Source organism: Pantherophis guttatus, chromosome 1, assembly GCF_059756535.1.
Source record: "Pantherophis guttatus breed Tessera chromosome 1, ASM5975653v1, whole genome shotgun sequence".
NCBI lineage: Eukaryota > Metazoa > Chordata > Lepidosauria > Squamata > Colubridae > Pantherophis > Pantherophis guttatus.
In genome coordinates, this window is record NC_142063.1 from 20,111,999 (window position 1) to 20,135,493 (window position 23,495).

General features: G+C 40.7%; 1 protein-coding gene across 1 annotated transcript in view; it reads right to left on the reverse strand.

Annotated features, from left to right (window-relative positions):
• The window catches only part of YJEFN3 (YjeF N-terminal domain containing 3), a 37,047-nt gene that overhangs the window by 4,625 nt on the left and 8,927 nt on the right, over positions 1-23,495 (reverse strand). Inside the window, exons 2-5 of the mRNA XM_034437670.3 lie at positions 19,693-19,801; positions 14,525-14,635; positions 10,894-11,007; positions 3,282-3,432 (exon numbers count right to left, since the gene is read on the reverse strand). Of these exons, the coding sequence (XP_034293561.2) occupies positions 3,282-3,432; positions 10,894-11,007; positions 14,525-14,635; positions 19,693-19,801 (485 nt within the window). The remainder of the gene's footprint in view (positions 1-3,281; positions 3,433-10,893; positions 11,008-14,524; positions 14,636-19,692; positions 19,802-23,495) is intronic.

Sequence of the window (23,495 nt, forward strand, 5' to 3'; positions counted from 1 at the left end):
CGTTAAGCAATAGCCTTCATACTTTTGTATATTTTATACAAAGTCAGCTTATTGCCCCCACAACCGGGTCCTCATTTTACCCGCCTTAGAAAGGATGGAAGGCTGAGTCGACCTTGAGCCTGGTGAGAACTGAACTCGCAGTAATTGCAGGCAGCTGGATGTTAAATGCTGCCTTAGTAGGAGGCATTAGCCTCCTACGCCACTCAGCCTATATATGAACTTCAACTCCCAGAATTCCCTAGGCAAGGCTTAGGTTTGGGAGTTAAGTTGAAGGGAGCGGGTTATTTCCATTTTATGAAAGTACCCGTAACTCCTGAAACATATTTGATTAAAAGGAACAGTTGTGGCACTGAAGGCAGTGTAGATATAAATGGGCTCAATCTGATTCATCTGGGATCCTCTTAAATTCTTCTACATCTATCAAATGACATCAGTGAATATGGCAAAACTGAAATTCCATGTGCAGGAGTAGTCTACCATCAGTTATCAAACATTGGAGACAAATGATATTTGTCTTTATGTCTTAGTCATCTCCAGTTTGGATTATTACAATGAGGCTACCCTTGAAGACTAGCATCTTTTCCAAAAGCAGTGGCTCAAACATTTAGAGTGATTTTTCATTGCAATTCAAGTTGGCAGTTGTCACCTTTAAAGCTTTTTATTGTTTAGGATCTGGTTACTTGCAGGACTAGCTTTCACCGGTGGTTTAGAGCCAACCTAGAAGAAGGCTCCCAATAACATAAGCTTTGAAATTATTTTCTTTTCATGAAATAAATAAGACCTGGTTGTTTTAGCAAAACTTTGGGTTCTGAAGAGTTGTTTTTGTTCCAGCAGGACATTGAAAGGGTATATGAATTAAGTATGTTCCTTGATGTCGAGTGACTTATATTAATATTTTGTGCGGCTTTGTGCCTGTTAGTTTTTAACATTATTGTTGACTGGAAATCTGTATGCTGCTTAGAACCAGACATGAGAGGAACTCACCATACAGGTAGTCCTCAACTTACAACCACAATTGGGACCAGTGTTGTGGCCCGTATGCGGCCTGTGCAGCTGGTAGCTGATTCCGACAGCGAGGAGGCTGGTGTGGTGCTGCGCCAGCAGCCCGTGCAGCTGGCACTCAAGTCAGACAATGAGGAAGCTGGAGAAGGTGTGGTGCCAGAGGCAGGGATTCAGCCAGGGCCTTCAGAACCTCCAGAAGCTCCCATAAGTGAAGAGGAAGAAGAGGAGGAGCCTCTTCTCGATGCACGGGCACGCAGAGCTGCCAGAAGGCAGGAGTGGTTCCTCAGGAGGAGGTCTCCTCGAGAGTAAGGCTTGGGGCTAATTGGCCATTCCCTTAGCCTATTTAAGGAGGAATGCCGACTGAAGCAATTTGCAGGGAACAACTTAGTTCACGTACCTTTGTGTCTTGTCTTGCTTATCTTATCAGCTTCCTGCAAACTGCTTCTGGGCATTCTGCCAACCATAGTAAGCTTTCAGTTATTATTCTTTGAATTCTTGGCGGCTGTTAATGCAGTTAATTAACAGCCATTGTTGTAAAATATTGGTTTATTTAGTAAACTAAGGTTTGAACTGACTTTGTGTGTGCTGCGTTCTTTGGGGTCCGTAGCTGGGACAGAACAGGACCCAAATTTAGAGCTTGAAGCATTGTTAGAGACCCCACACATTCACTTCACGGTCTGTTTCTGTTGTTCCCCTCTGGGAGGAGGTTTCAAAGTATTTATAGCAGGGCTGCTAGATTCTGTAACAGCTTTGTTCCTTATGGTAAACTCGCATTTTTTTTCCGCCATGTATATGTATACATTCAAAGTAGACTGTGATGTTTCTCTGTGTCATATGTGTGTGGTAGGGGGGTGTACATGCATAATGGTTATCTTTTGAGAGCTGAATGCAACGAAATTGCATGTTAATGTATGCTGATTAGTGTACATTTAAAGTGACAATAAAGTTTTTATTCTATTCTGTTCTCATTTCTGTTGCTAAGCAAGGCAATTATTAAGTGACTAAGTGACTGGTGCCTGATTTTACAACCGTGGTTGCCATGGTTGTTAAATGAAACCCTGCACTTGTTAAATGAATCATGCAGTAGTTGTTAAGTGAATCCGGCTTCCCCCATTAACCTTGCTTGTCAGAAGAAGCAGGCTGGGAAGGTTGCAAATGGCAATCACATGGCTCCAGGACACTGCAACCATTATAAATAAATACCAGTTGCCAAGTGCCAGATTTTGATCATGTGACCATGGGGATGCTGCAACAGTCGTAAATGTGTAAGTTGAAATGGTCACTAAAAGGATGGATGTAAGTAGAGGACTACCTGCATAAGCCTAGCAAAATGAATGGAGGAAGGAAGGAAGGAAGGAAGGAAGGAAGGAAGGAAGGAAGGAAAGAAGGAAGGAAGGAAGGAAGGAAGGAAGGAAGGAAGGAAGGAAGGAAGGAAGGAATCTCGCAGCAAAGGGAGGGATGGAAAATTGGGACATAGCCACCTACGTCCCAAAAGACAGGCTCAATTGACCTCCAAGAATCTGAAAGGGCTCAAATGTACCTGAGTGGGACCCCCATCCCCTCCATTATGTAATGACCAGCAAGTGGCTGCCCTTTCACAACATCAAAAGCCAATTCCTAGGATAGTGGCTGCCTCCCTCTACCTAATGGGAGGGTCAGCCCAATGCAAATAGAATAGAATAGAATAGAATAGAATAGAATAGAATAGAATAGAATAGAATAGAATAGAATAGAATAGAATAGAGGTTGGAAGGGACCTTGGAGGTCTTCTAGTCCAACCCTCCTGTTCAGGCAGGAAACCCTACACCACTTCAGACAAATGGTTATCCAACCTCTTCTTTAAAATTTCCAGTGTTGGAGCATTCACAACTTCTGGAGGCAAGTAGTTCCACTGCTTAATTGTTCTAACTGTCAGGAAATTTCTCCTTAGTTCTTAGTTGCTTCTCTCCTTGATTAGTTTCCACCCATTGCTTCTTGTCCTACCTTCAGGTGCTTTGGAGAATAGCTTGACTCCCTCTTCTTTGTGGCAGCCCCTGAGATATTGGAACACTGCTATCATGTCTCCCCTAGTCCTTCTTTTCATTAAACTAGAGATACCCAGTTCCTGCAACAGTTCTTCATATGTTTTAGCCTCCAGTCCCCTAATCATCTTTGTTGCTCTTCTCTGCACTCTTTCTAGAGTCTCAACATCTTTTTTACATCGTGGCGACCAAAACTGGATGCACTATTCCAAGTGTGGGCAGAGGAGCAAGGGGAGATCAGAGTTCTCATCTACACACCTGATGGGACATCCAGGCTGACGAGAGGAATCCGAATTTGTTTGAGCGTTGCCAAGATTGTGCAGTAGGGCTCTGACAGTTCCCCCAGGCTGTCTTCTACGCCAAGCATGGCGTCAACTACCAGGTTGTATGCATCACTGATTAGCTGAACCTGCCAGAAGGAAAGGGAAAAATTGCATTCAATGCTATATTAGCTTTCCAAAGGTTTCCTTATTATTTCCAAAATGAAACAAGCTTACTCAGAATTCATTGTGCAGGTTTTGAATTTTTAAAATGCATCCAGTTTTATATTTAGCCCTTTGCGCAGGAAGCTTAATATCTGTTTCTGTTTGTTCCTTACCTTTATATTGTGTTACACTAACTAAGTGACAAATAAATTCTGATATTGCCGTTTAGCCTTCATCAGATTTAATTTGCTCAGGGATATCATCACCAAGCCAAACCTGAATCTCTCTCTTGGGCTGTGGTATTCACATATGTACTATTTGCATTGTAACATCTCCCGTGGAAGGGAGACTCTGACAGCTCATTACCCCAAATATCTTGAATTCTTCTGCACTATCTGAAGACAAAATGTAACTTGACCAAATGCATCCACAAAGTGCAGGAAATAGCATCTCTGAATGAAGAGAACATCTGTGATTCCTGATTATCTCGGATAGCTCTGTGTCCAGTGTTTTTCAACTTTGGCAACTTTAAGATGCATAGACTTCAAGTTCCAGAATTCTGGGAATTGAAGTCTGTACATCTTAAAGTTGCCCAGGTTGAAAAACACAGCTGTTGTAGGCCCTTCATTAATTACTTAGCTCAAATAGCCTTACATGCAGAAAAACTTGGTCATTGTACTCTGCTTCGAACTCTTGAGAGGAAAATTGGACATAAATCTAATGAAGAAATGAACAGGGAAATGCATAATAATCAAAGTAGCTTGTCAATGAGTGAAACCAGTGTGATAAATTAAATGGCGTGGATATTTAGCAGAAGCTCTCTTTGGAAAAGAGGTAAAAACAGAGCAAATGTTTTGCATGGCCCCGTCTTATATTTACCACTAGAGTTTCAGTTGTAAGCTTTTATTTAAGATCTTTGTATTCTCACAAAACTTTTTGTTTTTCACTTGACTTCTGGGTGGCTTCTATACCGCAAGATTGACGAAAGGAACTTCAATTTCATGAGGTGAAGTCAAATTGCAAAGCCAAAACCTTTTTAAAAAATTACTTCCCCCCCCCCCGCCTCTATCCATACTGAAATTAGGAAAACTTTAGAATCCAGGAATAATTTAGAGGATAATGCTTTTGGAAAGCTTCAACCGAAATCCAGCCAAACTCATTTCTCCTGAAGTTTCTTTCCAAGAAGGCAGGAGCAGCTGTATTAGAAAACATGATTTGAAGAAGCTGGTTGGGCTCTGATTTGTTTGTAAGATGAAATAGAAGTATTGAGTGAAAGCCACATAAAATTGTTTATTTGTTTAGAAAATTTATATCACAGCCGACTCACTCTTGGTGACTCTGGAGAGCTTACAAAAAATAAAATCCCAGTTTGCAACCTTAAAATCAATAATCTGCCATCCAGTGGTGGGATTCAAAATTTTATACTGCCGGTTCTGTGAGCATGGCTTGGTGGGCGTGGCTTGGTGGGCATGGCAGGGGAAGGATACTGTAAAATCTCCATTCCCTCCCCACTCCAGGGGAAGGTTACTGCAAAATCCCCATTTCCTCCCGTTCAGCTGGGAGTCAGGAGGCAGAGAATAGATGGGGACGGGGCCAGTCAGAGGTGGTATTTACCGGTTCTCCGAACTACTCAAAATTTCCGCTACCGGTTCTCCAGAACTGGTCAGAACCTGCTGAATACCACCTCTGCTGCCATCCCCTTGGTGATAGTAATCAGTCAAACAAGCCACTTGATGGGCTCCATCCCACTCTGGGTTACCCAGGCAAAATTTTTCAAGGAAGTGCCATATTTGCACGGAGATGCAAAGAAATGATAAGGATTTCCTTAGCTCGTTTTGGTTGTTTTCGATGCATAATAAAATTTCAGGCCCTAAATGGACATGATTTTACCAATTATTGGAAACAATCAATAAGCATCAGGAAAAACAATAGCTTGCAAAATAATATATAACAGAATGAATGCAATGTTTATAACATAGATTTATATCCGTGTGCATTTCTTAGAAGACATAAAAAAGTTTTAAACACATTAACTCAACATTAAAACTGAGAGTGAGTGGGCGGTCATATACAGCAGTGGCCAAAATTGTAGAAACCTTTTGGGAAAAGTGTATTTTCTAGAACTAGCTAATAACACCACTTGTTTTTAGTAGTATAATAAAATAATATATTAATGGAAAGATAATTTAATCAAGAATGTAATGCAATAACTTTTATGAAGGATTTGCTATTAGAATAGCAGTTACAATATAAAGAAGAAAAGTGAAATACGTAGAAAAATCGAGATATACAAAAATTATCACCATAGAAAAAATGAGATATACAAAAATTATCATGTCAGTTAATAGTTGGGTAACCTTTAGCATGAATTACGGCCTTACAACGTCTTCCCATGGAGTGAACCAAGTCTTTTAGTTCTGCAGCTGTTCTAATGTGAAACCAAGATTGAATGATTGCTTCTATTAACTGGGTTTTATTGCTAGGTCGCTTCTGACGAACAAGTTTCTTTAGTCAGCTCCATAGATTTTCAATTGGGTTAAGGTCTGGGCTATTCCCAGGCCATTCCAGCAGTGGAATATGATTATCTTGAAACTCCAAAAAAAAAAGTGGTGTAATTAGCCATCAAACCTCCAAAATACACTTTTCCCAAAAGGTTTCCACAATTTTGGCCACCACTGTAAATTCTCTAAATACATAAATAAAAATAAAAATTAAGTGATAAATCATATAACTCACAAATGTATACAGGGACATAGGCTCACATATCACAAATACCCATTAAAAATGGATGGGTTTCGATTTTACACTTTTCAGTAGCATAAATATTGAACGTGCTGGCTTAACCACAGCGCAGCATAAAGGAACCAGTCAGGCTAACATAATAACCCTGAATTAATAGCAGAAAGAGAAAAGATAAGAAAGCAACTGCTATACATCCTCACGTCTGGATACCTCTCACAAAAGGCATCCATTTCTTCAAAGAATGCAGAGCAATTAACAAATTATCTAGAGAGCAATAGAATACAAAGCTTACTCAGAGCAAAATAGGTCATGAAAATTCTCTACTGTTGCTAAAATCCCATACGATTTGTATAATATTCATTTGTTTCCAGCACATTCTCCCTCTTTTTACTGGTCCCATAAAATTCAAGTTCATGAGAAGTAGAGGCATTATATTATAATTAAAAATAAGCTAAGGTTAAAAGATGGACGTTTATGAGATTAACAGTGTGTTAAAAGATATTGTGAATTCAAACTTTTAAGGATTAGAAATTGTGGGGATTTTAAGACATAATCCTGGGATTGATTACATTTCGTTAATATTTGGCTTTATTAGTAGTCCTTGACATTTGGGATATCAAAATTATGGTGGAGTAATGAGTAATTTCTAAATATTAAATATTAGTGACTTAGTAGGGGATAACAAATAAATGGTGCAAAGAAATGTTATTTAAGTTTAAATGTATTAATGGGAAAAAACGATAAAGAATTATAAAGAGAGAATAGTATTGGTGAAGTTGGAAGATTAGGACTATGTATACTTATTTGTATTATTATTGTTAACATTGTTTAAAAAGGATATTGACCCAGTCAATACACTGCCCACAAAATATGTATGGTATGGATAAAATAAAATAAAAAACTTGAAAAAGAAGAAGAAGAAGTAGAGGCATGCTAACGTCAAGAAGGCTTTCTATAATGGTCCTTTCCCCAGCAGATCTGGACCAATGATGACCTACAGGTGAGACCAACTTAGGTACAAAAAGAACTTCGTGTAAAATACATATATGGAATTAAAATCTAAATCAGAGATAACTCTGGTATCAAGAAATATTTTTCAACTTTAAGAGGAATCAGGTATAGATTATTAGATCATGCTAGATCAGAATCATTATAGGTAGTCCTCATTTAGCAACCACAATAGGCACAGGCAACTGGATCATTAAGCAAAACAGTCACGAAGAGAAACCACAACTGTGCTTAATGTCTGTAGACCAGATTCTCAGTCATCCGGGTCATAGGATGTCTAAAAGGTCCTTTTTCAAAAGGCAACTGGACTGCCTCAGGAGCTCCCAGGGAGAGTACTAACAACCAGATGACTGCAAAGAAATATGATCTTTCCCTACCCCGGTCCATCTTAATAGAACTAATCCTTCCATCGCCTCCACCATCCTGCCAGAACTAATGAAGCTTCTTGGATGAGAAGCGAAATGTCTTCCTCATGAAAAAACAGTCCAGTTGTCTTTTGAAAAAGCCAACTGTGCTTATGATCTTATTTCAGCTTTCCTTTGCTTTAGTGTAGTTTACTTTACTTTGTCATTGCACCTCGTACAACGAAATTAAATGCCATCTTCAGTGTGCATTATACATTAAAAAAAAAATAAAACAAAAACACACATCCTTCACATTCTATGCAATTGAATTGAAAACTCCTGTTATTTGCATTAATATTGCACTATAGAGTAGAATTCAATATAGTTACTGCTCTGGGATAGAAGCTGTTTTTCAGCCTATTTGTCCTTGTTTTTATTGTCCGGTACCATTTGCCAGATGGTAATAGTTCAAAAAAAGGGGTGCGTTACAGATCTGCAATGGTAGTCATTCAAGGACTGGTCTCAAAATTATTTTTCATCATGTTGTAACTGTGAACAATCACTAAACAAGGCCTTTGCTAAATAAGGAGTACTTGTACTGCTGATGTGTTGTGCTGTCGTGCATAAAAGAGTAGGTATACTGAACAGCATATTAATATCAGTTTCAGCCTTATTATCCTCATGCATCTGTACCCAACAGGAGGAATTTACTAGATTGCACACTCCAGAAAACCATCCAAAACCATACAACCAGCACTGTCAATGCCTTCAACCTCCATGTAAGCCATTAGCAGAAGTATTAAAACCTTTTTCTAATTCATCAGAAACATTTGCAACTGCCTTCCCTAAGAAAACAATTCAAATATAATCCAAGCATGTATAATTTAAATCACGTATCCCATCCCTCGCCTGCCGAGGGCCCCCCCAAAGACCTCCAAAGTTCTGCCAACTTTTTTAAAAAATTTGATTTATATGCTGCCCTTCTCCGGAGACTCAGGGCGGCTTACAATGTGCTAAGCAATAGCCTTCATACTTTTTGTATATTTTATACAAAGTCAGCTTATTGTCCCTACAATCTGGGTCCTCATTTTACCTACCTTAGAAAGGATGGAAGGCTGAGTCAACCTTGAGCCTTGGCGAGATTCGAACCTGCAGTAATTGCAGGCAGCTGGTCTTAATAACAGGGTGCTTTAGACCACTGTACTACAAGGATAAACTTATCATTGTTAATAGGGTAAAATGATATCCTTATTAAATGTAGAGAAAGAAATGTTGAGAATGATTTAATCGGATGAATTACTGAGAACCCAGAATAATCATAATAACTAGATTATCTGTGTTTATCCTTTAATACTTATAAAACTAATTATGGAGGTGAAAGCTAAGAGTTCTCTTGAAATCCCTTTTCAAGTATTTCTCCCATATTTCACAGTGTGCTCTGCAGTATAGATTCAACGATGCAGAAATATGCATTGAAACAGCAACGATGGCATCATACGAATGATTGCGCTGAGGTGGGCACCATACTTTGGGGGAATCAAACATGTGCAATCAATGCTAAAATATAACCAAAACACTCTTGAGTCAACCTCAAATTCAAATCACATGAAAACTGCAGATAGAGGTGGAAATGATGGCTCAGGAAGGATAGATAATTAAGATAACGAGCTCCTACTATACACAGAAAGAGAGAAACATACTGTACCTCCCCAATCTGGTGTTTCAACTATGACTTATTTTCAGGGTGGATAAAAATCAATGATTTTTTTAAAAAAATCAAAAAAATCAGATTTTTTTTATTTAAATCGGATTTTTTTTATTTAAATCGGATTTTTTTTATTTTTATCGCATTTATTTTAATAAAAAACTTTTGGGCTAAAAATCTATCGTAAGGTAGTTTTCTATTTAAGATACATAAATAATTTAGTTTATTCAGCATGAAATGGAGCTTAGTTATGTAGCACAAGGCTGTATATTCTGCAACACTGGGACTATCGGTGAGTCAACAGCGGGTCAAAGGAGTAGCAGAGATGACAGTTGCTCTTTAAAAATTATGATTTAAATCGAGTTGATTTAAATCAAGCCTTTTTACTAGTGATTTAAATCAACTCGATTTAAATCAAATCCACCCTGCTTATTTGCATAGCTTTCATCTACAGGATTATGGGAACTGTAGCCAAACACATCCAGAGGTCAAAAGCTGGTGAGATATCCATCCTAACCTCCTTCTAAACAGAAGGGCAGCTAACTGTGGTTCTTTTGAAAAAGACATCTAGATCATTTTATAGGTAGTCCTTGACTTATGACCACAATTGAGCCCCAAATTTTTGTTGCTAAGCAAGACAATTATTAACGGAGGTGTGCCCTGTTTTACAACTTTTCTTGCCGCAGTTGTTAAGTGAATCACTGCAGTTGTTTAAGTTAGTAAAATGGTTGCTAAGTGAATCTGGCTTCCCCATGGACTTTGCTTGTCAGGTCTCAAAAGGTGATCGTGTGATCACGGCACATTGCAACTGTCATAAATACAAGTCAGTTGCCAAGCATCCAAATTTTGATCACGTGACCATGGGGATGCTGCCACGGTGGTGTGAAAAATGGTCGTTAAGTCATCTTTTTTCATTGCTGTTGTAGCTCTAAACGGTCCCTAAACAAATTTTTGTAAGTCGAAGACTGCCTGTGCTAGCTGAGATGCTAAAATGTACCGTGCTTTTCAGAGTATAAGACACACCTTTTCCCCCCTAAAAGAGGGTGGAAATGTTGGTGCATCTTATACACCAAATACAGCCATTTTTGGCTTCCTGAAACCCCACCCCGCACGTCCCGTTTTCGCCAAAAACAGGCCTGTTTTTTGCAAAAACGGGGTCTGCAGAGGGTTTGAGAGGCTTGCAGAGTGCTCCTGGGGGCCGGGGAGGGCAAAAACGTGATGCATGGGGGGTTGGGGAGGCCATAAATGGGTCCGTTTTTCGCAAAAATGGAACACGCAGAGGGTATGGGAGGCCTGCAGAGTGCTCCTGGGGGCTGAGGAGGGCAAAAACTTTTTTTTCTTGTTTACCTCTTCAAAATCTTGGTGCGTCTTATACTCCGATGCCAGGGGTGGGTTCTATTTACCTTTACTACCAGTTCACAACGGGACCACATGCACAGATCGATTCTGATGATGTCACGGTCAGTTTTACCGGGGGCAACCCACCACTGTCCGGTGCGTTTTATAGTCCGAAAAATACAATAAGTCTCTGCCCACATAGTTCTGAAGGTGGGATGGAAACATTAATACGTGTGAAAGCTGGAAATAAAAGGATTTTTACTGTAATCGGCTTCCTTTCCCAAATGCGATTAAGCATCTCGCCTTACCTCTGTTGGCAGGTAGGAAAGGAAAGGAATGTCGATCTTTTCACACTGCGTGGTGAAATCTCTGTAGAGAGGATTAGACGACTTTTTGGGATAGAAAATGGTCGGCTCGTATTCCTGGAAGAGAAAACAAGAGATGACTGTAGATAAGCATCAAGGGCAATCACTTCCCTGCTTATAACCAAAGCTAATGTGAATGTGTTTAATCCCAGAAATCACTCCAATTAAATTAAAATTCCAGAGGCAGGACACGGAAGAGAACATAGGTGAGGAAATAATGAAAGAAGAGTTACAAACTGCTATTGGGAAATTCTCTTTAGTTTATCTCAAAGAGATATAATAACCAGAGGTGGGCTGCTGGGGGTTCGCAGGGGTTTGGGAGAACCTCTAGCTAAGATTCTGTGCAGTTCAGAGAACCCACAAATCCCACTCCTGGCTGGCCCCGCCCACCCCTCCCCTCCCCTCCCCTCCCAGGAGTCCCCACGCGGCCCGTTTTGGATGCAGGTAAGTGCAGGGTGCGTGTGGAGCCTCCGGGAAGATGAAAAATGGGTCTATCGGAAGTTTGGGAAGGCCAGAAATGGGCCCATTTCCAGCCTCCAGAGGGGCTCCAGAGCCTGGGGAGGCCATTTTCACCCTCCCGGAGGCTCGAGAAAAACCTCTAGAGCCCAGAGAGGGCAAAAACGCCTCCCCCCGCCCCACTGTGGTGCAGGAGGCTGATTAGGCCACACCCATCATGGCCACACCCACCTAGCAACTGAATAGAGATCCCCTTGCTAAAAGTTTTGAAGCCCACCCCTGATAATAACTGCTTATCTATCAACAAAGCTTTGTGTTGATAGATGAGTTTATCAATACTCTGATGATAGAAATATATATTAAGAATGCCAGTCCTGGTAGGTGGTAGTATCTAAACCAGGGTGTTTCAATCTTAGCAAGTTTAAGACTAGCGGACATCAAGAATTTCAGAATTCCTCAGCCAGCCATGTTGGCTAGGGTATTCTGGGAGTTGAACTCTATTTGTTTTAAAGTCACCAAGGTTGGGAAACACTGATCTAAATGCTAATGTCATAAATGTAAGAAGGGCTAATCTCATAAATGTAATCAGGAAATGGATTAGTTAATACTTGGAGAAAGAGTAGCAGAAAGTGAGAGGGGACCACAAGAAAAACAAAATTTGCTTTAACTGATATTATTTTACGCTGGTTTCCATGTGTATTTTTTTTTTCTTTGTGTCACATTAAAAATTTGTAATTGGTGGCATGGTAGAGGTTCAGAAGTTCATTTCCAGGACTTTTTATCAGTTACATAAAACCCTGAAAATCTCATGTTGGTTTTAATCCAATGATCCAAAATCTATGTGATAGATTCTGAAATATATCTGGGTCCTTAATGCAGAGAAGAAGACCTCTTTACCTCAGAAAATAAGATTCTGTAAAGACATTTAAAGCTAGTGTAGGAAGTTAGCACCCACCCCTCTCCTAGGAAAATGAGATATTTGTAGGAAATATTAAAAGGACAGAATATTTCCCCTAAAAGGGAGGCAGAAACTCATCCCCTCCACCTTTGTCAATGGGCCATTAAAACCTGGGCCAGTCTATTCTACATAACAAACACCTACCTCCTTCAGGCAGAGCCATAGTAGGAATTGCCCAAAGCCCTTTCATTATATCATCACTCAGTAAAAGTCAACCAAGCCTGGGACTCAAAAAACACAACCTACAAAGTTATCCCTGCATGGCCCCATGGGAGTCTGACAACCAATCAGAATGCAAGCTCAAATTCAAAGCCCAACAGAGGGTATAAAACCCAGGCACTCTCAGCATCTCTGCCCTTTTCTGCCCAGGATTTCAAGCCATGTGATCCTGTTCATCAATAAACCTTCTTTCCAAGCAACTTCCATGAATCCAGGGTCTTTTTTCCCCACTTGGAACTGAACCCAGATGGACATTTCTTCCAACAATTGGAAGTTGGTGGTGTTCTTCAGAAATTCTGTAATCCAAATTTTGTAAATCTGTCAGTTTAAAATATATTTTTAAATCTTGTGAAGGATGGCAGGAACATTTGTTTAATACTTATTCTTATTAAATAAATCTAATTCTGCACTTCTGGAGTTACTAAATGCACGGGAACACAGTGATCTATTCAATTGCCAAATCACTGAATTATATGATACAATTCTTGACTTAATAGCAACTGTACAAATATACAGTAGTTTTTAAGGAAAAATATGTATGATTAAAATGAATGTATCATGTTTGGTGGCCCTGAATACAGTATATGGACATCAAGATAGTAGCAATCCTGCTGATGGGTGAGAAATGTTTGCCATTGAACAAGTTACAAAGTTTGCTACAGTATTCAGAAAGCCTTGGACAAGCTTTCTCGGTGGCATTGTTGCCTTTAATGCAGATAACTGGAGATAAAGGACTTTGGAGGGAGTCTTGATTGGAAGAATCTGTGTTTAAAAAAGCTCAAGTTAGTGGGGCAGAAACTTGGCCAAGGGAACTGTTTGCAAATAGTCTACAAAGGGGACAGCCAATCTATCAATTCCCTGAGCTTGTGCAAGGCAAGACCTATGCTCTTTGGCAGCAGCCATTCGTTCACTGGTCTATTGATGAAGGAACCAGGCTAGAAACCAGGAGACTGTAAGTTCTAGTACCACCTCAGGCAACAAAGCTTTCTGGCTGCCTTTGGGCCAATCACCAGGAGACTGTGAGTTCTAGTTCCGTCTTAGGCATGAAAGCCAACTGGATGACCTTGGGCCAGTCACTCTCTCTCAGACCCACCTTGCAGGGTTTTTGTCAGGAGGAAGGAGTGTTGTGGCCCATCAGCAGCCTGTGCAGCTAGTAGCTGATTCCGACAGCAAGGAGGCTGGTGTGGTGCTGCACCAGCAGCCTGTGCAGCTGGCACTCGAGTCAGACAATGAGGAGACTGGAGAAGATGTGGTGCCAGAGGTGGAGATTCAGCCAGGGCCTTCAGAACCTCCAGAAGCTCCCATAAGTGAAGAGGAAGAAGAGGAGCCTCTTCTCGATGCACGAGCGCGCAAAGCTGTTAAAAGGCAGGAGTGGCTCCTCAGGAGGAGGTCTCAAGAATAAGGCTTGGGGCTAATTGGCCACTCCCCTAGCCTATTTAAGGATGCAATTTGCAGAAAACAACTTCATTTATATTCCTTCGCGTTTTGATTCCAGAAACATTTTATCGGCTCTTATTTCTCTCTTGTCAGTTTTCCTGCAAATTGCTTCTGGGCATTCTGCCAACCACAGTAAGATTATTGTTATCTGAAATACTGTGCCTCAGAATTGAGTTATTATTCTTTGGATGCTTGTCGGCTGTTAATGAAGTTAAATTAACAGCTCTTGTTCAGAAAAGACTGATTTCAACTGTACTTGTGTTCGAACAACTACTAAGAAAGCTCATTAGTAGTCCTTAATTAGTAAACTAAGGTTTGTATGGACTATGTGTGTGCTGCGTTCTTTGGGGTCCATAGTTGGGGCTGAACAAGGAGGACAATATATAGGTCTGTTCGCCACCTTGAGTTATTTATAAAAATAATAAAGGCAAGATATAAATAAATCAGTTCCATGATCTAAAGATGGCCCATCCCCACAGCATTCAGAGTTAGTTGGATACTTACAAATACACGCAAATGCCGGGCACATACTAGGCCAATTGCCCCATTCTGTTCACAACCACAAATCACCAATAGTGTCGGCTGCTTCTTTGAGAGAGACTGCCTGGGGAAAACCTGAAACAAACAAACAAACAAAATCTAGCAAGTGAAGGTGGACAAGCAAAAAAAAAAAAAAAGAAGAAGAAAAGAAGAAGATTGTTCAGGTTCACAGTGTTCCTAAAAATAAAGCTTAGATCAGGAAGAGGGCAGAATTCCAACACAGTTCACAGCACACAAACTACATAATATATTTCTTCAACTTAGTGGATGAAAGAAGTTCATTAAATTGAGAAAAAGTCTCCCAGTGTCGTTGGGAATCAGGAAGTATAACAAATTGAATTATGCCATTAAATAAATGATGATACCCTGTTATACATTCTCCAGTCCTGGCTACACAGATGATGCTATTGCAATGCTGACTGGATACCAGGTAATCCTCAATTTATAACCATTCGTTTATCGACCATTTGAAGTGACTTATGACTGTTTTTCACACTTACAACCATAGCAGTGTTTGTGCGGTTATGTGATCAAAAGTTGGACGCTTGGCTTGACTTACGACCACAACTGAGCCCCAAATTTCTGTTGCTAAGTGAGACAGTTGTTAAATTCGTTTTGCCCCATTTTACGACCTTCCTTGCCACAGTTGTTAAGTGAATCACTGCAGTTGTTAAGTTAGTAACAGTGAATCTTGCTTCCCTATTGACTTTGCTTGTCAGAGGGTCCCAAAAAGTGATCACATGATCCTGGGAACATCATAAATAAATGCCAGTTGCCAAGCAACTGAATTTGATCACGTGACCATGAGGATGCTGCAACAGTTGTAAAATATGAAGAATAGTAATAAGTCACTTTCTTCAGTGGGGTTGTGACTTTGAATGGTCACTATATGAATGACTGTATGTAGAGGACTACCTGTAGCAGTTTCCCAATACATCTTTTTTTCCCTGAAAGATTACAGCAATTTTTTCTGATTTTTTAAAATAGGTTTCTGTAGTGATGCTGTCTTCCCTTCCCTTCCATTTGTTTCCCAACCGCTGACCTAAATATTTGTACTTTGCAATGGGCATTGAGCGCTGTGGGTTGCAGCTAATATCTGTTTAAATCATGTCATCTATTATTTTTTATTGGTCTCATCACGACTGTCTTCCTAGAAATCATGCTCCAAATGTCTCAATTTGTCTTGCTCTGTGTTGCATCCATGGGAGCTATTCATGCTTAAATTGAGTTAGCTTCTGTTATGGATATATAAACTGACAATTTTGCCAGTGCTACGTATCCTCCAATTTTGTTCTCCCAGTTTCTGTATCCTGTACAGAAAAAAACAACACATTGTCATTCTCTGACAGGGTCAAGACTACAGCTTTCCCTGCCTCTCCCTCCAAAATCCAATAACCCTTACTTTGTAGGCTTCAAGAGATGATTAAAAACAGAGGTTTTATGGTACTTGGCACTCTCTAGACTGGCAAAAATATATCCATATTTAAACCCCAATTGTTCGAAATGTGGACAAAAGCAAGGTATCTTCTTTCACACGTGGTGGTTATGCTCCGAAACAAAAAAATATTGGATGAAAATACATAGTTGGATACAGGAAGCAACAGGTTTCCAGATATAATATACACCAGAATTGTTTCTTCTAGGAATAATGAAAAAGAAATATGAAAAAACAACAACATATATTATTCTACATATGACAACGGCGGCAAAATTGACATTTGCGCAATGTTGGAGAAGTTCAAACATACCCTCCGAAGATTTAATAATTAGAAAGATATTAGATTGCGCCGAGATGGATAAAATCTCTAGGAGCCTGGATAGCTCAACAGACTAAAAGCCTGTTATTAACATTCAGCTGTCTGCAATTATTGCAAGTTCGAATCTCCCCAAGCTCAAGGTTGACTCAGCCTTCCATCCTTTCTAAGGTAGGTAAATTGAGGACCCAGTTTGTGGGGGCAATAAGCTGACTTTGTATAAAATATACAAAAGTATGAAGGCTATTGCTTAGCGCATTGTAAGCCGCCCTGAGTCTCCGGAGAAGGGCGGCATATAAATCTAATTTTTTAAAAAAAATGACATTGGAACTGGAAGGACAGATGGATTCGGACTTTTACGTAATATGGGATAAATGGTATTATTGAAGATAGAAAAAAGGGAAATAACACATAGTAGATTTTGTAAAATTATATAGAGCATAGGAGAACATTAGTGTGATGATATGTAAATGGTCACAGTCATGCACAAGAGTTGAATAAGAATTGTTTAATTGTTAAAACCCAATAAAACTCAAATAAAAAAAACCAGAGGTTTTAAAAAGCGCTTTGAGTTAGAGATGGCACCTTCTTTTTGACTGGCTGCATTATGATTTTACTTTCAATTATTACCAGTGGTTATAAACATTCTTCGCAGTGTTTTGTGCTTCAGATTGTAACCTGCTGAAAACCTCTCTAGTGCAGTAGGTTAAACAAGCAAACATATGAAGGGGCTGGGCCTTCATCACATTGCTGTGACCGACATCTTGCCTTTTTTGACCACCGCTCCTGAGGTGGACTAGATTTGCTGTATGGAGGAAAATCTGGCAACAGTAAGTTTAAAAATGGGGTAAACAGTTTAAACAGTAAGTTTAAAAATGGGGTAGATCAGTCTAGAGCAGGGGTGGGCAACTGTGGCCCTTTTACAACCTGTGGACTTCAACTCCCAGAATTCCTGAGACAGCTTGGCTGTCTCAGGAATTCTGGAGTTGAAGTCCACAGGTTGTAAAAGGGCCACAGTTGCCCACCCCTGCTCTAGAGCAGTGTTTCTCCAACTTGTCAATGCCCTGCTGGAGAATTCTGGGAGCTGAAGTTCACATGTTGTCAGGGTTCCAAGAAACACGCCCAACGAAATAAGACTCCGAGGCCTGAAGTTCCTCAAAGTTCCATTTTATTAGAGATGTCATATTGGCACATCTGGGAAAACCCGAATCTGAAAGTTTCCAGGTTTTCCCCACCCAAAGGAAAGTTCAAGTCCCTGCCCAACACCCACAAGTCCATCACATGGTCCAATCAGAGCACCGTCCCAACTGGAGATGCCTCCCAGCCACACCCATCCAGGTGCAGGGCAAGATGTCCTTGAGTCTCTTGGAAAGGAATGTTATTATGACTATATATCACCCTGTCTCCACACTATTCCTCCCTCCCAGTTTCCCACAGTAGTAAAGGTGGCAGGCCTGAAGATCCAACAAAAAAGATGGCTTCCAGGCCTGACACGGGTCTTAAAAGTTGCTAAATTTGAGGAAGAACTAGTCTAAGAACTAGTCTAGGAATTACCAATGCCTCTCTCTGACAGCAGTGGCTTGAGATTTTGTTGATCGCTTCAAGCCCTCTCACTTATAGTCATGTGACCAAAAAATAGTAAACGCAGCCCAAACCTTGCTTTCCCAGTGCACATGTATTGCACAAGCACACACCACACTGATGCTACACCTGCCTTGATTAGATCCTCACATACAGGCAAGGTATATGCATAAACCTTGATTAGATCCTAGAAAGAAAAGTGTAGGCAGAAGCTTTGATTGCATGACTGCAACATGATTGCAGAAGCTTTGTAATGCAGTGGAAACTGGAGATGCCTCTTTACGGCAGCGGCGGCAGCGGCTGCTAAAAGGTTCAGAAAAAAATTCCAGAAGCCTTTTTTGTGCACCTGTTTTAGAATCTCAATTAGTCATTGAAAATCTTTTTTAATGTGTTCTTTGTTTGCTTTATGAAACTGAGGAAAATGCAATTGCAGTTTGTGTTTCCTCCAGTCCTCAGATTATTTTTAGAACATTTTATCCAAGGGGATAGGAACATTGCACAGAGCAAGGGAACATGGATTCAGAACTAGGAGGATACACAAGTAGTCCTCAACTTACAACTATTTGTTTCATGGCCATTCAAAGTTACAACAGCACTAAAAAAAAAAAGTGACTTACAACCAGTTTTCACACTTACAACCATTGTGGCATTCCCATAGACTTGTGATCAAAATTTGGGCACTGGGAAATGGCATGTATTTACGATGGTTGCATCCTGGGGATATGATTGTCATTGGTAACGTTCCCAGACAGCTTCCAACCAGCAAAGTCAATGGGGGAAGACAGATTTGCTTAACGATCTCATGATTTACTTAACAGCTACTGTGATTCACTTAACAATCTTGGCAAAAAAAGCTTGTAAAATCAGGCACAACAACTCAATTAACAACTGCCTTGCTTAGCAATGGGAAATTCTAACCCCAATTGTGGTTATAAGTCAAGGTCTACCTGTAAAGAAATAAAAATTGATTCCCACAGAAAAATCCAAATATTCTCTTCTATCTACATGCAGTCACTTTTCTTCTTAAACCTAAAGCTATTTCCGCCATCACCCTGGCCTGAAATCACTGTTGCTGTTTCTTTGATTGGTGCTTCTCAATCTCACCTCCCCCTTAAAATATGTGGACTTCAGCTTCCAGAAAGGAAGTTGATCGACTGGCTGGGGAAATCTGGGAGTTGAAGTCAGGGGTGGGCTTCAAAAATTTTAGCAAGGGGTTCTCTGCCCGGTTGCTGGATGCGCATGGCCATGGTGGGCATGGCCTAGTCAATCTCCTGCACCATGGGGGGGGCGTTTTTGCCCTCCCCAGGCTCCGGAGGTTTTTCTCGAGCCTCCGGGAGGGCAAAAACGGTCTCCCCAGATTCCGGAAGCCCTCTGGAGGCCAGAAACAGGCCCATTTCCAGCCTTCCCGAACTTCTGGTAGGCCCATTTTTTGCCCTCCCCGAGTCTCCGTGTGCGCCCTGCACTTACCTGCATCCAAACAGGCCATTTGGAGACTCCTGGGAGGGGAGGGGTGGGCGGGGCCAGCCAGGAGTGGGATTTGGGGGTTCTCCAAACTGCACAGAATCTTAGCTAGAGGTTCTCCAGAACCCCTGCGAACCCCCCAGCAGCCCACCCCTGGTTGAAGTCCACCCATCTTAAAGTTGCTGAAGTTGGGAAAGTCTAACTTAGATCCAGATGTCCAGCTATCCAGCAGCCAACTGAAATTCTTTGAAGCAGTTTCTTGATAATGAGGTTCCTTACATTATATTTGATAATCTGGAAAACATTCACTGGCTATCGTGGATACTATGAACTCACCTTGGTCACTGCCATGGCAGATGCATGACCCCAGATCTCAATTAACTGCTGATGGCCAAATTTAAACTCTTCTAGCAGCTCCTTCTCAATAGATGTGGCTTCCGCTCGGCTGCAGAAAAAGGAAGAGGAGGGGAAACCACAGTTACATTTCTCCTGAAAATTCCATTTGCACGTTGTTTCAAAAGCTAGGCTGTAATCCAAGCGCTGATGAATTTCTTACCAAATTACCTGATGGAATGTCCACATTCCGAGGTACTATAGTTTACATCTAAATTCCAGATGCAAGAACAAATAATAGGCAGTAACTAGACTGACTCATATTTATGACGGTTGCAATGTCCCGGGGTTATGTGATCATCACCTTTTATGACTTTCTGACAAGCAAAGTCAACGGGGAAGCCAGATTCACTTGCTACAACCATGCTATTAAGAACTGCAGTGATTTACTTAACAACTGTGACAAGAAAGGTCGTAAAATGGAGCAAAATTCCCTCAGCAACTGTTTTGCTTAGCAAAGAGAAATGTTGGGCTCAATTGTGATAAATTGAGGACTACCTACAGTATATAACCTATTTCTACACCAGCTCTCCAGATGTTCACATACAATACTATATAATTTTGTTGTTGTTAGTTGTGAAGTTGTGTCCAACCCATCTCGACCCCACGGACAATGTTCCTCAAGGCCTTCCTGTCCTCCACCATCCTCTGGAGTCCATTTAAGATCATGCCTACTGCTTTGGTGATTCCATCCAGCCACCTTATTCTCTGTCATCCCCGTCTTCTTTTGCCCTCAATCTTTCCCAGCATTAGGCTCTTCTCCAGTAAGTCCTTCCTTCTCATTAGGTGGCCAAAGTATTTGAGTTTCATCTTCAGGATCTGGCCTTCTAAAGAGCAGTCAGGGTTGATCTCCTCTAGGACCGACCGGTTTGATCGCGTTGGGGTCCAAGGGACTTGCAGGAGTCTTCTCCAGCACCATAGTTCAAAGATAATTTTGTTCAGTGAATGTTAAAATAACACAGCCGAAGACTTTTTCCCCCCTTATTGAAACAGTTGGGCATTTACCGCTGTGTGAAAATGCAGCAATGGCTGCCTTCCTATATACATGCCCTCAATCTGTCATGTTTCTTTGTTCAACCTGTACAGACTGACCTTTTAATTAGGCTTGCATTTAGGCAATAAAAAGTGTTTGGCTGTGTATGTGTGTGTGCGTGCAGTATGTGTGTGTGAATACATTATACATATATTCATTTTAATTGCACAAGCCAAAATCAGGTCATCTGGCTTCCAGACAAAAACGGGTACAGACTGTTCCCCTCACCCCATGTTTCTTCCCTTAGAGTTACCTCTGGGCTTTCCATTCTGGAATGAGAGAAGCCACAGACAGGAATTTGTACATGGCAAAAATGGAGACAATGCTCCAATTGTTCTACTTCTGGCTCACAGCCTCCAAAAGCCCTGGCAGGCGGTGTGAGGGCCGGGGGTGAGGGATGGAAAGAATTGTTCACGTACGTCAGTTCATTCAACCCGAGGGATCAAAAAGGAGAGAGAAAAGGTCATATTACTGACCACCATTGTTGGTGGTTAAAAGGAAAAGTGGAGTGAGGTGGGTCTGGAGGAAGCCTTGAGGATCTGCTCCTGGTGTTCTAATCTTTGGGAACAGACAGCATAGTAGTTAAATAAGTGCAAGTTACTGGATGTAAGGATCTAATGGAAATCTGGGAGTGAAGATTACTTCATTGATCTCAAAAATATGATTCCCCCAAGCTGGCTGCGTTTGCTTTCCTTCCAGAACTCGTAGGAGAAACCTCTGGCCCTAATTCCATCCATGTGCATAGATTGGTAATTCTTAATCTTGGCAACTTGAAGATCTGCGAACTTCAGCTCCCAGAGTTCCCCAGCCAGCTGCCTGGAGAATTCTGGGAGTTGAAGTCTGCACATCTTAAAGTGGCCAAGGATGAGAAACACGGTCATAGATCTTCCCTATGGGAGATTTGGGGGTGGTGGAACTGAGGAACTTCTCAAGGAGGACACCACAAGCTTTCAAAAAGGTGCCAAGACTGAGTGATGCAGAAGTCAAAGACTGTGAGGAGGAAGAGATAAGAGGAGCCCACCATGCCAGAGGTAGGAGCCTACTAGCCTGAAGACAAGTGCTGAGATCAGGGTGGATTTAATTTAAATTGAGTCGATATAAATCATGTAAACTAGTAAAAAGACTTGATTTAAATCAACTCGATTTAAATCATACATTTTAAAGAGCAACTGTCATCTCTGCTATTCCTTTGACCCGCTGTTGACTCACCGATAGTCCCAGTGTTGCAGAATATACAGCCTTGTGCTACATAACTAAGCTCCATTTCATGCTGAATAAACTAAATTATTTATGTATCTTAAATAGAAAACTATCTTACGATAGATTTTTACCTCAAAAGTTTTTTATTAAAATAAATTCAATAAAAATCAAAAAAATCTGATTTAAATAAAAAAAATCCGATTTAAATAAAAAAAATCTGATTTTTTTGATTTTTTTTAAAAACACCATTGATTTTTATCCACCCTGGCTGAGATTAAGTGGTAACATAATTGTGATGGTGGAAGGCCAAGAGGACGGAAGTGGGTAGAATGAAGCAGAGAAGAGAATAGACACGTGCATATTGCTTAAAAATAAAAAAGGGTGTTGATCTGTATTTGAGGTAATTTATGTAGGTAATTTATGAGGTAATTTAATATATTTTTAAAATATTTTTAATTGGTTTGTTATTTTAAATTGGGGCCAAATTAATATATATCTTTTTATTTGTTTTTAATGTTTGTATTGTATGTTTTTATCTGGCTGTACACTGCCCTGAGTCCCTTGGGAGAAGGTGCGGTATATAAATTCGAAATAAAAAAAAAAAAGAAAAACAGCTATTTAGGAATAAGTTAACCAAACCTTCAGAAATCAGAAAGACACGATCCTATTAGCCTTTCAGAAGGCCCTAAAAACCTGGCTATATTCCTGTGTCTGGGGTGCTGAATATGTTAAGGGCCCTGCTTGTTTATTGCTTCTTCTCCCTTAAACGTCACCCCTTCCCCACTTCCACCTCAAAATCTCTCTTAAGTCTACACTATAGTTTTCATGAAGTTTCCATTCAGAACCATAAAAAGTGGTGCTGTCAGTTTTCAGCCATCATGGTTTCAGGGAGCTCTAATTGTCATGGTATGCGGGAAAGACCTTGGGAGTTGGAGAAAGAGATGATGCCTAGGGAATGAACAGATAAGAGTGGGGAAGTCCTCAGCTGCACAATGAACAGAGAAAGAAACTCGGAAAGAATCTTCCTAACAATCTATGGAGATGCTCAATCATCCAAGTTATGGTTATCCCAAAAGGTGCTTTTCCAAAAGGCAACTGGACTTCCTTGGGTTTTTTTTCCTTGAAAACATTTCCCTTCTCATCCAGGAAGCTTCTTTAGTTCTAACCGAACTGAAGAAACTTCTTGGATGAGAAGGGAAATGTTTTCAAGGGGGAAAAAAAACCAAGTAAGTCCAGTTGCCTTTTGAAAAACATCTTTGGGACGATCCTCCCTAACTTGGATGGATAGCTCAGCAGACTAATGCGTTGTAATTTAACTCCAGCTGTCTGCAATTAGTAAGTTCGAATCTTGCCAGGCTCAAGGTTGACTCAGCCTTCCATCCTTTCTAAGGTAGGTAAATTGAGGACCCAGTTTGTAGGGGCAATAAGCTGACTTTGTAAAAATATACAAAAGTATGAAGGCTATTGCTTAACGCATTGTAAGCCGCCCTGGGTCTCCGGAGAAGGGCGGCAT